The 14918-nt window shown below is 31.7% G+C and overlaps 2 protein-coding genes across 3 annotated transcripts; both read left to right on the top strand.

The window, feature by feature from the left end:
* Positions 1-850: 850 nt before the first annotated feature.
* LOC137831746 (double-stranded RNA-binding protein 2-like) lies at positions 851-4841 on the top strand. Its single transcript, XM_068639549.1, has 4 exons — positions 851-1145; positions 2244-2491; positions 3043-3262; positions 3410-4841. The coding sequence occupies exons 2-4, from the start codon at positions 2246-2248 to the stop codon at positions 4534-4536; spliced, it is 1593 nt and encodes a 530-aa protein (XP_068495650.1). The 5' UTR covers positions 851-1145; positions 2244-2245; the 3' UTR covers positions 4537-4841.
* Positions 4842-8230: 3389 nt separating this feature from the next.
* Positions 8231-13267, top strand: LOC137831743 (probable serine/threonine-protein kinase At1g54610). Of its 2 annotated transcripts, XM_068639544.1 has the most exons (9): positions 8231-8529; positions 8726-8794; positions 8931-9333; positions 9678-9962; positions 10070-10387; positions 10775-11002; positions 11736-11836; positions 12221-12338; positions 12661-13267. In XM_068639544.1, exons 3-9 carry the CDS (start codon positions 8971-8973, stop codon positions 12982-12984), a joined length of 1737 nt encoding a protein of 578 aa, XP_068495645.1. In that variant the 5' UTR covers positions 8231-8529; positions 8726-8794; positions 8931-8970; the 3' UTR covers positions 12985-13267. The 2 variants fall into 2 exon arrangements, with proteins under 2 accessions (XP_068495645.1, XP_068495644.1); XM_068639543.1 differs by having other exon boundaries at positions 8251-8794.
* The last annotated feature ends 1651 nt before the right edge of the window (positions 13268-14918 follow it).

The raw sequence follows: 14918 nt of genomic DNA, 5'->3' as shown, positions 1-14918 counted from the left end.
ATTTCAAATTCTCATATAATTAATTTGTTGACTTGTGTAATATAAGATCTAACTATTTTATGAATAAATTAACTAATAAAATACTTATTTATTAACATTTACTACACTTAAACTATTTAAGATCAAATATTAAATTTGATTATCGGATAATCTTTAACGAGTATCTTCAAACATTTCAAGATCAAAATCCTCAACGAAGAACACTAACACATAGTTAGAGTTAGATTCCTTATATTTGATCAATCCCTTTTACTATTATCATGCTAATTAAATTTTAATATTTTTAATAGATAAAAGATATTAGCTTGTTTTCACTGAAAAAAAAATGTTGGTCCCTCTTCTCATCATGATACCATAGCTCCAATGTGATAGATGCGTGAACTGTTTCCAATTCAAGGCACTGTCTCAAACATGTTCCCCAACAGGAAGCCCCATTGGTAATGTACTTATGTTTCTTCATCTTTTAATCTATATTTCTTATGGGTTTGAGAAAAAAAAGATGAAACTTCTAAATCAAATTTAAAACCTCAATTGTTACAAATTTAGCAGCTTGTTTTATGCAAAAGGGTGCCAAAGATTTAATCAATTACTGCTATCTTACAAAGTAACAATGATTGATGTTGTATAATGGTGTACTGATAAACTATGCATGTAATCAATTACTGCTATCTTACAAAGTAACAATTTTTTAAGAATTTAAGATGTTGCATACATGTTAGGGTATTTATTACGAAGAGTTCTAGAAAAATCTATAGAGATTTTCAAGGGATATTTTTACAAACAGCATAAGTGCATTTATTTTTTATTTAGTAATATTTTGTATAAAATAAAATAATAAAAGAGATGATAAGATTTTAACCTTTTGGAAGAAAGGACACAGTTATGATAATGAATGAGCCATAAGTACAGATTGCTTGCGTGGTTTTGCTTCCTTAAGCAGAAAATAAAAATCGCCGTTGTGTTGTTTTGTGTTGTGCGAATAATAAATCTCACTTTACTGTTACTTTTATTATTCTGCTTCTTTCTTTCTCCATTTTTTTCTCTAACCAAACACTCAAAAGATTTACACGCTCTCTGATGCTTTTAATTGTACTTCATTTTGTGGTTCATCACCCTCAGATCCTTTCACACTGCTCTTCAAAAAGGTCTGATTTTTCTTGCTTTAACACTCTATCTCTCTATCGTCTTTCTTTTACTTTTATCAATGCAATTTCTGAGTTGTTTTCTTATAAATGGGTTTGATCGTGCTGAATATTGGTCCATTTCGTTGTTTCGTAGATTTTGAGTGAATATAGACAAACGGGTCTGCTTCATTCTTTCACTATTTAGTTAGTTACTATTAGGGGTTTCGAGAGTTTTATTTTTCTGTGCTGCGATTTTACATTTCCATTTATTTTGAACGAGGTTGAGTAAAATGGTGATTCTACTTTTGTCGGTGTAAATTATTCCTGAAAAAGTTTGTTCCAATGTATAGAAAAATCTCAATTACTGTGTTGTTAGTATTTTCGAATATATGTAGAAATGAATTCAGTTATTGCTGCTTATTTTGTTGTTTAATTAGGTTTATCTTTATTATCACCTCATAAGTTGTTATTCATTGCTCCGTTGATTTTTGTTTGTTTGTGGGAATTAATCCTTAGATTCCTATGTGAGGGTGTGTTGACATGAAGAGTACTAGCAACACATTCTCTCATACACTCTTTCTAATACATTTTTCCATCATTGGTTAAAATTTATTGAAAACTAAAGTGAGAAGTGAGACTCACGAGTTTTTTTAATTTTCAGTAAGTTTCAACCAATAGTCCAGTGTATTCAAAAGAGTATGTTAACGCATGTGTTGCTATGATTTCTCTTGTTGATTCATATGAACACTAATCCAAGTGTGGGGGGTGCTGTTATGTGGATGAAGAATATATTTATCTTTGGTGTAATGGCAGACAATTTAAGAGAAATTGGGATGTAACAGTTGTGGTATGATATGACTACCCTTTTAAACTATGGAAAACTTTCTAACTCGTGTAGTTGAAGAAAGCCTCTGTGATTTTGACTGATATGAGTCTTTGTTATTGAACAAAATAGAGAAATTGTGATATTGTTATGTGATAAATTTCTTCAATTATAAAAGTTTGGTGTGTGGTGAATTATTCTTCCCGATAAATGTTTGCTAGAATAACAGAAGTTCTCTTTTTTCTTACCTTAGATTATGAAAATCAAATTCCTTTTTAATTTTTATTTGTGTGCAGACATGTATAAGAATCGGCTACAAGAGTTGGCTCAAAGAAGCTGTTTTAATTTGCCAGCCTATTCATGCATTCGTGAAGGGCCTGATCATGCTCCTCGTTTCAAAGCAACTGTCAACTTTAATGGAGAGACCTTTGAAAGCCCTACTTTCTGCTCTACTCTTAGACAGGCAGAACATGCAGCGGCTGAGGTGGCTCTTAACACTCTTGCAAAAAGAGGCCCCTCTAGAGCTTTGGCTGCAAGAGTTCTGGTGAGAAAATGAGAATTTTTCATAATCTCCTTCCCAGTTTTTCTTTCTTTAAAATTGTAATCACTCTTGAAAATATTCAATATTGTATTGGTATAGCAAGAAATAAAAGTAGAAATTTATCTTAAAAAAAGAAGTATTTATTGTATCAGAAATACAAAAATAATTTTAACACCTACTTTGTAGGTAATCAGAAGCATTTCAATAGGATTGTTTAAAGCTGAGTTTTCATGTTTAGCTTTCTCTCTATTACTGGTTTAAATGTCTACTTATATAAGCGATTTCAAGGACAAATATACACTTACAAATAGATATTAATATAGTCTCTTTTTATCTTCTTTTAGAGGCTTGTATTGCATTTCCCCAAAATATGTAGAGGCTGCTTTATTCATTACATTTAACTTTTCTGCAACCAAATCAATAGACGACAAATAGAAGAATTTCAGTTTAGACTAAGAATAGAAATATGCCCGCAAATGTTAGGAGTTAAAGAATTTCATTGTTGATCTAAAAGATTTTTTCTGAATATGTATTTTTCGTTTGGATATTGACAGGATGAAACAGGAGTCTACAAGAATTTACTACAAGAAACTGCTCATAGAGCTGGACTGAATCTTCCTGTTTATACAACAATTCGTTCTGGACCAGGTCACGGTCCTAACTTCTCATGTACAGTTGAGATTGCAGGAAAGCATTTTACAGGAGACCCAGCTAGGACCAAGAAACAGGCTCAAAAAAATGCTGCGATGGCTGCTTGGGCTGCATTGAAAAAATGTGAGCATTGTGATTCTTCAATCAAATTTTTGTGTATTAGTTGCCTTTGGACATTTTTCAACACACCTTTCTTTCTCTTTTTTTTCACATTATTCTGTCTTTCCTTCCCACATGTAACTTATTGTCATTGTTTTAAATTTCTTCTAGTGTCAGAGCATAGTTTATCATCTTCATTTTCTCCGGAGGCTAGAGGCAATGGAGAACAAGATCAAGTCATCATAGCTCGCATCCTTGCGAATGGTTCGAAGAACTTTTCCCAAAGTGATAATCAACTGGGATGGCAAAAATCGACTACGACCTCTTTGGTATCAACTCATCCCACTGCAGACATGTACCCTACACAATGTCAGCATTGTGTAATCTCCAGTTTCTCGCCAGAGGTGGCTCTATATCAGATTTGGCAGCAAGAACAAATTTTGCAGCAACAAAATCGTCTATTGGCACTAACCTTTCAGCCTATTATTCCATCTAGTCCACATATTTATCCATTAATGCAATCCATGTTCCAGCCAGACCACTGTCTTTACTTCCCAAGTGAGTTGTCATCAGTTCCTGTAGGACCAAAATTGTCAATGGCTACATCAAGCCCTTCATTTTGTTTTTCAAACCAAATTGGTCCAGAACTAAATGCAGGCAGGTCAACACTTACCATCAGAGAGATACAAGAAGAAAAAACAGAAGACCCCCCAGTTTGCACCTTCAGCAATGAAACTAGAGTCTTGCCACCAGGTTCAGATGATGAGAGTAAAAAGCATGATAGTTCTGGAAGCAGAAGTAGAACTACTGAGCAGGGAGAACAATGTGAGAAATCTGAATGGGATTCTCATTGGAGCATGGGATCTGTACACAGACCAATTAATTCTGAGCTCCAAAACCCATCCAGGATTGGTTCATCTGTTCTCAGATCACACTCACAAGCAAACTACAACAGAAGTTTTAGACCACGAGCCCCTTCATCATCTTCCATTGTGAGAACCATATGCCCTACTCAATCTGTTGTTTCAAGACCACAACATGTTGCATCAAGGTTGAGAACGGGAATCCCACAAAGTCCAGGTACATCTGCTCCTGAAAGGTTTGGCATGATGAGATCACCTACTCCTCTATTTATGGCACCAGCTGTGAGAATCAGATCAGTGGTTCCAGTCTGCTCAGCTCCTCCAAGGAGATCCATGGCAGAAGAGGTGTCCAAGAGCAAGGAAAAGGAAGATCTAAAACCTGAAGACAAAGATGTATCAAGAACTAGCTCTGAGCTTGGCCATCTTAGGATATGATATGAGTGAGTATATATATACTAGAGATTAAGAAGTATGGTAGTTCTTTCCAAATATCATGGCCTTTACAGTCATTTACGGGAAAGAATAGGCATATGCATATCCTTTTGGTAATTTTATGTCGAGCAATAAATTTGAAATACAAAATTATATATATAAATATGTCATTAGAATTTCTTGAGCGTGATCCATTAAGAAGGTTGGGCTACAGAGTTTGCCGTCCCTTCTAGGATAAGTAAATGCATGTATGATATGAATAACTATTGAGTAAAATAGATTATGTACCATTGGGCAAAGTATTTTTACATTATCATCTACTTACAAAGTTTCATTACAAGTTTAATTTTCAACTATATTTTGTATCATTAGAAGTAGATAATTGCATTATATAAGCATAATGTTTAGTTTCAATAAATGGTTATATTTGGTGTGGTAGTGAGGATTGCGGCTAGATTTAGATCCTCTCCACTCATTTTTCTCTCCTTGGATTTGAATCATCTAATGGTCTATAAAAACTGGACAACACGTTAATGAAATTATCGGTCTGACTCATTTTCTTTGTTGCCAGAGCTTTTACCTTGCTCAACTCATTGCAAGGGAAAAATTATAAAAACTCATAACAAACTTTGCCAATGTACTAAAAAATGTAACTCAAAGTGCACTTTGGGTTTGTTGGCAAAGTGCCATTTGAGCTTTTACAATTTTTCTCTTCCAATGAGATAAAGCAAGGTAGAATTTGTTCCAATTCTAAGCAGAAGCTCTTGCAACAAGAAAAGGAAGAAAAAGTGCATTATTTCAATAATATGTTGTCCAGTTTTTGTTGGTTGGTAATGATATAATTATTTTATACCTTTAGATGATTCAAATCCAAGGACTGAAAAATGGCAGGAAAGAGCTAGAGAATTAAAAAATGGCTGAAAGGATTTGGTACATGTGAAGTATAATGGGGTTGAACGATTTTGGTATTTTGTTAATTTTTTGCATTACTAAAACAATATACATTTTACTTGGATTTCATGTGTATTTTTGTTGGAATAAGATAAAGTTTACAGAGTATATATTTTTTTATTTATAGCTGCAATAAGGGATTAGATGAGTAAATAATCTATAATGATTTTAATTTAAATTTATATTGTCAAGATAATTAAAAAAATATTATATGGCTAACATTAAATGCATTGTTCTGTTTTAAGAGTTTTTTATTTATTCATATTTAGTGTAAAAAAATTAAACTATCAACCAATCATAAAGTGTGATAATTATGACTTTATCGGTAGTTATTGTAAAACTTACAAATCTCATCAGATATGAAAATTTATTATTGAATGATAGTGTAAAAACTTTCTGCAGTGTAAAACTATTGTTCAAGCCTTTGGAATTTATAGCATAGATTATTAAAATTTTATATTTCATACTGTTAATTCGTTTTTTTTTTTTTTTCTTGTAGATTAATCACTTAATTTATTTATTTTATTATAACTTAAAATTAAATCTTATGTAATAATAAGTTAATAAATTTAATCGCTATTTATATTAAAATGACATTTTCTCAAAATGTAATTTTTTATAAGATAATTTATAATTTAATGAAAAAACTAATTTTTACACATTAACTTTTAATTTTCATGATTTTTATAATTTTTAAATAAAATGAAATAGGTTAATTATATTTTATTATAATTATTAAAGAGATGATTGTTATTACTAAACATAAAAAATAAGCATTTATTTTTAAAATTTATACTTAGCTTAACATAAAAATATGTAAGTATAATTTCTCCATAAAAATATAATTGATTAACCGTTGTTTAGGACCGATTTTAGAATAAGAGAATTGGTTAAAGAACTACATGAGGGGTATTAAATTAAAAAATTAAATGAAGGTGTCTTAAAAAACAAAAGAAAAGTATAATTTTAATCATTTTAATAAAAAATAATAATTCATAAATTCGTGTGGGGTATTCTAGTGAGCATTTGTCTATTTAGAAAAATAAACATTAGTTATTTTGAGAAAACATAAAGGTTAAAGCAAATAAATAAGGAAGTAACATTAAATATCATTCAAACGTGAAAATAGGTGAAAATAAAAGAAAGGTGAAGGAAGAAACATCCATACAAAATTTCAACTTCTTCTTTTAATACATAGTAAAAAAATTACAATGATAACAATGAAAATCCGATATAAGATTATCTCAAATGCAATTTCTTAAAAACACGTTTAGTAAACAAATCTTATTGGAGGAAATTCATGTGATTATCTTAAAACTAAGAATTAGGTCTGGTATAAGATATGGAATATTAATAGTAAATTATAATATTTTAATAATTAAATTGAACTGTAAATTATAAAAAATAAAATCCAAATAAAAATATGAAAAAATTGATTTTTATAGAATCTTATAAATGGAGTAAAAGTTTTAAAATTATAATATGAGTTGTATAAAAGTGATTCGTGATAGTAATTCATCTAAGATAAAATAGATTTATAGATTTATTTTGAGAGACTTTTGTACTAGTCCCACCCTTAGTTTAAAATGAGTAAAACATATTTTACTATTTGTATACTAGTTAGAGATTTTCCTCTTATTAAAAGGCATTAAAAACCATAGATGGGTTTTTAATTAACAATTTTAAAATTTAAAGGATTTAGTTAGACTTTTTAAAAAAAAAGAGTTGTATAAAAAAAATTATTTAATTAAAATTGATTTATTTTTGGTACATTATATGAGATTTTTTATCTGAATTTGTTGTATGCTTGAGTATCCTATGAGTTTGAGTATCCGTGTTGGTCAGCCCGTATCCTCGATAGGTTTATTAAGGATAATGAAATGATGCAAACTTATTTTGTATGTTGTGATTGCAAATTTTGCTCAGATCGATGTGTGGTCCGATCTTGGTGTATTATGACGAGTTGCTTTGGAGAGTTTGCATCTCGTCACGATGTTGAATTCATAAAAGTTTTAGGTCCATGTTGAACTTATCATGCATGTGAGCAATGACACTGTGGACTTTTGCTTCATTCTTGTAGAAAATGATCTCCATATGAGAGCATCAATGAAGATGAGTTTGTCTCACAATATATGATATTGACACTATAATGACTTTTGGTGAGTACCATAAAAGATATGGTTTCATAATAAATTTACCCAAATCCCATTATGAGTGTCAAATATTTTTATTAAAACTGAGCTAGAACTGTCAAAATGTATTGGGAGAAATTTTGAAGAGATCAAGTTTTGGTTGAGTTAAATTTTTTTAAAACAGTTGTCGAACTTTGTTGATGAATCAAAGACTAAGAATTCACATATAAAAAGTTCTCTGACATTCAACTAAAAACTAAAAAAATAATTATAAAAAATATTTAAAAAAAAAGTTATATTTATAAATTTTTAGAACTATATTAATATATAATGTATTATAGTTTGTCATTCAATATTAGTATTCGTTTGTAATTTTATACGATTCTTAAAAATTAATAACCGTATATTCAAATATCTCGAATGGTACACTAAATAATCCTCGCATGCTCTAAGATGGGGGAATTTAATTTTGGAGTATAAAGTATATAAACATATATTTATTTATAATTTACTTACTATTATGAAAAAAAAAATGAAGTATTAAATAAAAGAATAATTAGCACATGGGTTACAGGCAGCAGCATAGCGGAGACATGCACTCATTGGGAGGAGTTAGCACTCCCATTCCTTCATTAGACTCTGCAACCAATTTTTAGTTTTCTTAAACAATACACCAAAAACCAATGTCCTCCTCCTTCTCCTAACGCAATAAATAAAGTTACTCTAAATTTATAAATCAAGATTATGAATTAGGGATTAATGGGCGTGCCTTAGGAGTTACGAAACATCCTACTAAATACCCGTTAATTTAGGACACACACATCACTCCTACTCTACCATACCATACTACAAAAACGCTTTCGTTTCTATTCTCTAAGTGTGTTTCGGATTTGACTTCTGAGAATCAGAATCGGTACAAGATCTCACTCTTTTCTTCTTGTCTCAGACCAAAAGTCCAAACACACCTCCAAACAATCCTCTTCTCACTCAATTTTACTTCTCTGCAATTTCCACCAAAAAATCATCTTTTTCTTTTTTTTCTTTTTAATTTCCCCACCAAACTCACTGGGCATTCACAGATTTTCATTTCGCTGTCCCTTTTTGGCCAGATCACTGAATCTCGGTGGAACTCAGTGACGTTCGTGGTTTCTGTCTGTGCTTGAAATTCTTGAAATCAGGTTTGCTTTTGATTTCGGTTTCAATTTTGCTTGCTGATTAAAATTGTGTTCTCTCGTGCAGTGAAGCTTTGGTGCATTTGTCTTTTTTTTTTTTTTTAGATTGGATTAATTGGCGTGTTGGTGATTGACTGTTTAGGTATTTGGGAATGCCGATGGATGGAGCTTAGATTTGAGGAATGGGGTGTGTGATAAGCAGGGAGGCGTCGAAGGGGATAATCTCTGAGGTGAAGGAGGAGAAGGTTTTGGGTGGTCAGAGTAAGAGGAAGGTTGATGGAGTGTCTGGGAGCACGGGTGAGGTTGCGGTAGAGGTTGAGAATGGTGAGGAGAAAGAGAAGGAGAAGGGTGGTGGTGAAGGGGGGCAGCGGCCTCGGGGCGAAAGGAGGAGATCGAAGGCGAATCCGAGGCTGAGCAATCTGCCCAAACATTTGCGGGGGGAGCAGGTTGCTGCTGGATGGCCGCCGTGGCTCACTGCAGTGTGTGGGGAAGCACTCAGTGGCTGGATTCCGCGAAAGGCAGACACCTTTGAGAAAATTGATAAGGTGTGTGCGTGTGTCAGTGTGTGTTTGTTTGTAATTTGGGTGTGTGTATGTATTGCATTGTGATTGAAAAATGAAATTCATTTTGTGATCATGGATCATGCCTTATGTGGATGTGCTAATGTGGTTTGTTTGAAACTCATTGCTACAGTTTATCCAATATCCCCGGTGTTGTCAGTGTAGTAAAACTCGTGATTGATTGTTAATCTATTTGTAATTTGCTGGTGGTAGAATTAACTGGAATTGAATTTGTGGACCGGATGAACTTTTGTAGTGTGGAATCTTACATTTGCTTCTGACTATGATTATTTTCTTCTCTTGGTTTCCTCGTTTTTCTTTCGTTTTAGATTGGGCAAGGAACTTATAGTAATGTGTACAAAGCTAAAGACATAATGACGGGTAAAATTGTTGCCCTAAAGAAGGTTCGTTTTGACAATTTGGAACCCGAGAGCGTAAAATTCATGGCGAGAGAGATTCTTATTTTGAGAAGGTTGGACCATCCCAATGTTGTAAAGTTGCAAGGTTTAGTTACGTCAAGGATGTCCTGTAGTTTGTATTTGGTGTTCGATTACATGGATCATGATTTGGCTGGACTTGCTGCAAGCCCAGGAATCAGGTTCACAGAGCCTCAGGTTAGACCAGGTTTGCTTTAAGAATTGCTTATCTCATTTGGTAATTGATACATTTTCTTTTCAAGGGCTAGGGTTTGATGTCTCCAAATACTGTACCTTCATTGCAGGTAAAATGTTACATGCATCAGCTGCTATCAGGACTTGAGCACTGTCATAACCGTCATGTACTTCACCGTGATATTAAAGGGTCAAATCTTCTTATTGACAATGAAGGAACACTTAAGATTGCCGACTTTGGACTGGCTTCTATTTTTGATCCAAACCATAAACATCCCATGACTAGTCGTGTAGTAACCCTTTGGTATCGACCTCCTGAGTTGCTCCTTGGTGCCACAGATTATAGTGTGGGTGTAGACCTCTGGAGTGCTGGATGTATTTTAGGAGAGTTATTGGCTGGGAAACCAATCATGCCTGGTCGTACAGAGGTAACAAGTCACCTATAGGCTATATCATCTTGTTGGCCTATAGGATTTTTCATTTTTTCTCTGATAGTGGGTAATTCTATAAATCTGTCGTATAGTAGTATGCATTTGTGAGGATAGAGACTAGAGAGGTGCTGGGGAGATTATAAGGATATTAATAGTAATTTAGCTTCAGTCATGCAACGTGGATCAATAGCTTCCAAATTGCGTTGAATGTATAAATAATTCTCATACTTTCTTTATAGAAAGATGCATTCTTTTAATTGGTATACTAAAAGTAGATCTTATGTTTAGTTTTACTTTCACTTGCATAGTTTGATAAGAAGATATAGCAAGTGCATTTAGTTGATGGTTCACAATTAGATTTTTTCTAACTCTTCTCTCGTATAGGTGGAACAACTGCACAAGATATACAAACTGTGTGGTTCACCTTCTGATGAGTATTGGAAGAAGTCAAAGTTGCCTAATGCTACCTTGTTTAAACCACGAGACCCATACAAGAGGCGCATAAGAGAGACATTTAAAGATTTTCCACCTTCTGCTCTACCCCTCATTGATTCACTTCTTGCAATTGATCCCGTAGAACGGGAAACTGCCTCAGATGCTTTGAGAAGTGAGGTGAGGTTTCTCAAAAGTCCAGATCTTCTTGTTAAAATGCTGGTGTGTTTCTTTCAAATTTTGCACTGCCTTGTTGATTTATTATTTCTTTCAAATGATGGTGCATTGTCAAAACATTTCCAAAATGTCTAAAACAGGTACTTGAAAGTCTGTTCTGTGACGGGAATGAATAACCTGTTCATTGAGCTACATGAAACCCTATAGTTTTCTTGATGTGGAACCTGTTTTTGTCAAGCTATGTGATCTTTAAACAAATATAGTCGGTGGATCTTTTGATCTTGACAAGAAATCTTCTCACAGCAAGTTTTCAGCTTCTTGTTCTGGATATCTTATTTTAACCATTTGCTTGAATTGAATGTAATAACCTGCTACTTTTGGAAAAAATTTCACCAAATATTGAATATTGTTTTAGAGGTGATGTTCCTCTCTCAAGCTGAATGTTTATCTTGACCATAAGAGTCTCATATTGGAATAGATTCAACAATTCACTTTATTGTGTTTTCTTTAGAATTAAATTAAATTCATAGATAGATTGGATCACTTGTCTTAAATTTTCACAATAAAGTGTGTCGATGATCTTAAATTAATATAATATAGTTATATATGTGTAAGAATTGATAGAATGAAACTACCTTGATTCTAATATAGGTTTTATTCCTGTTCTGTTTTTATAATCTTTTTAAAACCAAACCCGTAAACATTTACCTTGCCTGTCTGCTCCTGCATTTTGCAGTTCTTTACGACAGAACCTTATGCTTGCGATCCTTCTAGTCTGCCAAAATATCCCCCAAGCAAGGAAATGGATGCTAAACGAAGGGATGATGAAATGAGGAGGTATCTCTGCTCTTACCTTTCCTTTCTGCAAACCAAAAGTTTATGTACACACACATATAGATATATGGTGAGAGAAATTGGAAGGAAAATAAGGCATGTGATGAGTAAATGCAAGGTGTTGGCCCTTATGTTACTTAACAATTAGATTTCGTATTCTTTAGATTAGTCATTGGCATTTATAACCTTATACTATCTGACAAACACACCCTTTCAACAAACACATACATAATATAAACCCCAGACTACACTTACTGATATTTATAGAGGTTATCAGAGCGAAAATTTCCTTGTCTTTTTGGTTAATGTTTGCTAGTTATAATATATATATAGCCATCCTACTGTGTTTAATTATCTCTAAGATACTACATCTATATGAATGTACAGACTAAGAGCTGCTGGCAAAGCTCAGGTTGATGGTTCCAAGAAGCATCGGACTCGTGATCGTGGTATAAAAGCTTTTCCTGCTCCTGAAGCCAATGCTGAGCTTCAATCAAATATTGATGTAAGTTTAATAATCACAAGTATGCCAGAGGTGGTTTGGGTTAGTTTATAAATCCACGGAATATTATGTGCTTTGAGACTATTATCTCTTTCAAGAATGCTTAATAAAATGAAATGATTGAGAGTAAGTAGTGAGGACAATTAGGATTTGGCAACACAACTTTTTTTTGTCTCAGGCTGACACAAATATCTGCCAAGTGCCAACAGTACCATTTTCAACTTTCCTTCGAATATAGTGTCTTGCTTCACAATAGAAAAAAAATATATGAATGATTATGCATCCTGAGTTAAAAGTTTAGTTGATTAAACTTGCTGTGTAACAGAGAAGACGGCTAATCACTCATGCAAATGCCAAGAGCAAGAGTGAAAAGTTCCCTCCACCACATCAAGATGGACAACTTGGTTTTCCTCTGGGTTCTTCACATCATATTGATCCAGATACTGTTCCAACTGATGTCTCTTTCACATCAACCTCTTATACCTATTCAAAGGAACCATTCCAAGCTTGGTCTGGTCCCATTGGTAATGCTGCTGACATTGGAGTGCCAAAGCGTAAGAAACACACTGCAGGTGATGCATTGGATTTATCAAAACCACAGAAAGATGCCCTCAAGGACAAGATTAAAGGAAAGAAAATCATAGCTTAGATATTAATACATTCTTATAGAGTCAATTAAGAATCTCCATCTGCTACCTCATTTTTGGATGCATACCAACTGCTGCTGCTCGTTCATTCCTCAGTAAAAGTATAATAGCTTCTCAGTTCTCAGCAAGGGGTACAAATTATTTACCCCGATCTTTACACCTTCATTTTCCCCAATTTTTTATTTTCATTAAAATGAAAATTTTTCTTTTCTGTTCAATCTGTGATGAGAGAATTACTACTTTGTACATCGTGATTTATTTTTTAAAAGGAGTCCCTTGTTAATATCTGACTTGTGTTTAATGTTTTAGAATTATAATACATATTTGATGTTTTCATTTATAGATTTAGGTAAGGATGGAAAGTCTCTTGGGGGGGATGAAGGCAGCAACGTATCATGTAATCCTTTTACTGTGTTTGATAGTGAGGAAACAAATAAAGGGGGTAGAAGAGAAGAGAAATAGGTGAAAAGTATAATAGAGATGAAAATAGTTTGATGAAAGGGAAAAATGTATTAGATTTCAAATGAAAATAGAGATTTTTTTAAAATACTATTTTTTACTTTTATTTATTTAAAAAACATATCTATATCTTTATTTACTTAAATACAACATGTAATATTGAGAGGTGAGAAATCGGTTATATACAAACCGATTTCTTATCTTATTTTATCAATTTTTTAAAGTTTTACGCAAGATAAATAGTTTATTCTTTTTACTTTTAGAATCTATTTCGATTTGTTTTTAAGTCTTTTTAATTTTCTAAATAATTTAGATTTAAATTAAAGTTTTATGTTAATATTTTATTAATTTAAGTATTTAAGTATTTAATTTTTCTTCCATAAATATAAATATTTTAATATTGCTAAGTAATCTAATTATTTATTTTGTATTTATTAAATATAGAAATTTTAATATTCTTAATTATTTAATTGTTATAAAAATATTGTCTTATAAATAATGTTATTTTATTTAACTTTTTACAATAACATTTTCTTAAATAATTATTATTTTTTAAAATTATTTTAGTTTTAATTTAAATTTCAAATATAGATATTTATATTTTTAATTAATTGAAGTATTTAATTTTTTCCTGGATAAATACAAATATTTTAATGTTTGTAATTAACTTAATTATTTAATTTTATTTAGTAGCTGTTGATATTGTAGTGTTTTTTTAATTATTTAATTTTAAAACATGTTATTTTATAAACAATCATATTTTATTTCATTTTTTAAGTATTATTAATGATAATTTTAAACTAATAATGCATAATTATGATTACTTTAAATATTTTATGTTAACAATGAAATATTCTTAAAAAATAACAATTTTAATTTGTAATTGTGTTAATAAATTGAATTATTGCATCAACCCTAATAAAAAAAAATCATGATAGCAAAAAATAAGTGATATTACATTTCATTGGAAGTGTGACTTGTTAATGTGATGATCATTGACTAACTTTGAGGTAGATTTACTCAGTTTGAACTCCTTATATTGTAGGGACATTTTTTTTATTATAATGGTATTAATTTTTACACATGTAACATCATTTTGGTTGTTTAGGTTTTGCTATATTTATTTTTGTGCATATTTGTGATGATTTCAAAACAACCTTTTTTTCTGTTTTCAATTGGGTAATATTTGTGGTTCCCTACAACCTCGCTAATAGATTCATTGGATAGTTTTCTAAATCATTTTTATACACATTGCAAACATATTTAAGTATGTAAATCTATATATTTTGAGTAATGGTGATGAACACACTTGCATGCAACAACCATCAATTTATCACATTCACACCACTAATCATTTGATATGATTGTGAAAGTTTCATCCGATCATCATTTGCTTGGATTAATTGTTTCCCACATTAGACAACATGTTTTGCAGCAATCAAATTCAAATTCAAAGAGCCATTTGTGTTTGAATATG

The sequence above is a fragment of the Phaseolus vulgaris genome, chromosome 6 (genome assembly GCF_000499845.2).
Source record: "Phaseolus vulgaris cultivar G19833 chromosome 6, P. vulgaris v2.0, whole genome shotgun sequence".
Taxonomy (NCBI): Eukaryota; Viridiplantae; Streptophyta; class Magnoliopsida; order Fabales; family Fabaceae; genus Phaseolus; species Phaseolus vulgaris.
This window is presented reverse-complemented; position numbering and strand designations above follow the sequence as displayed.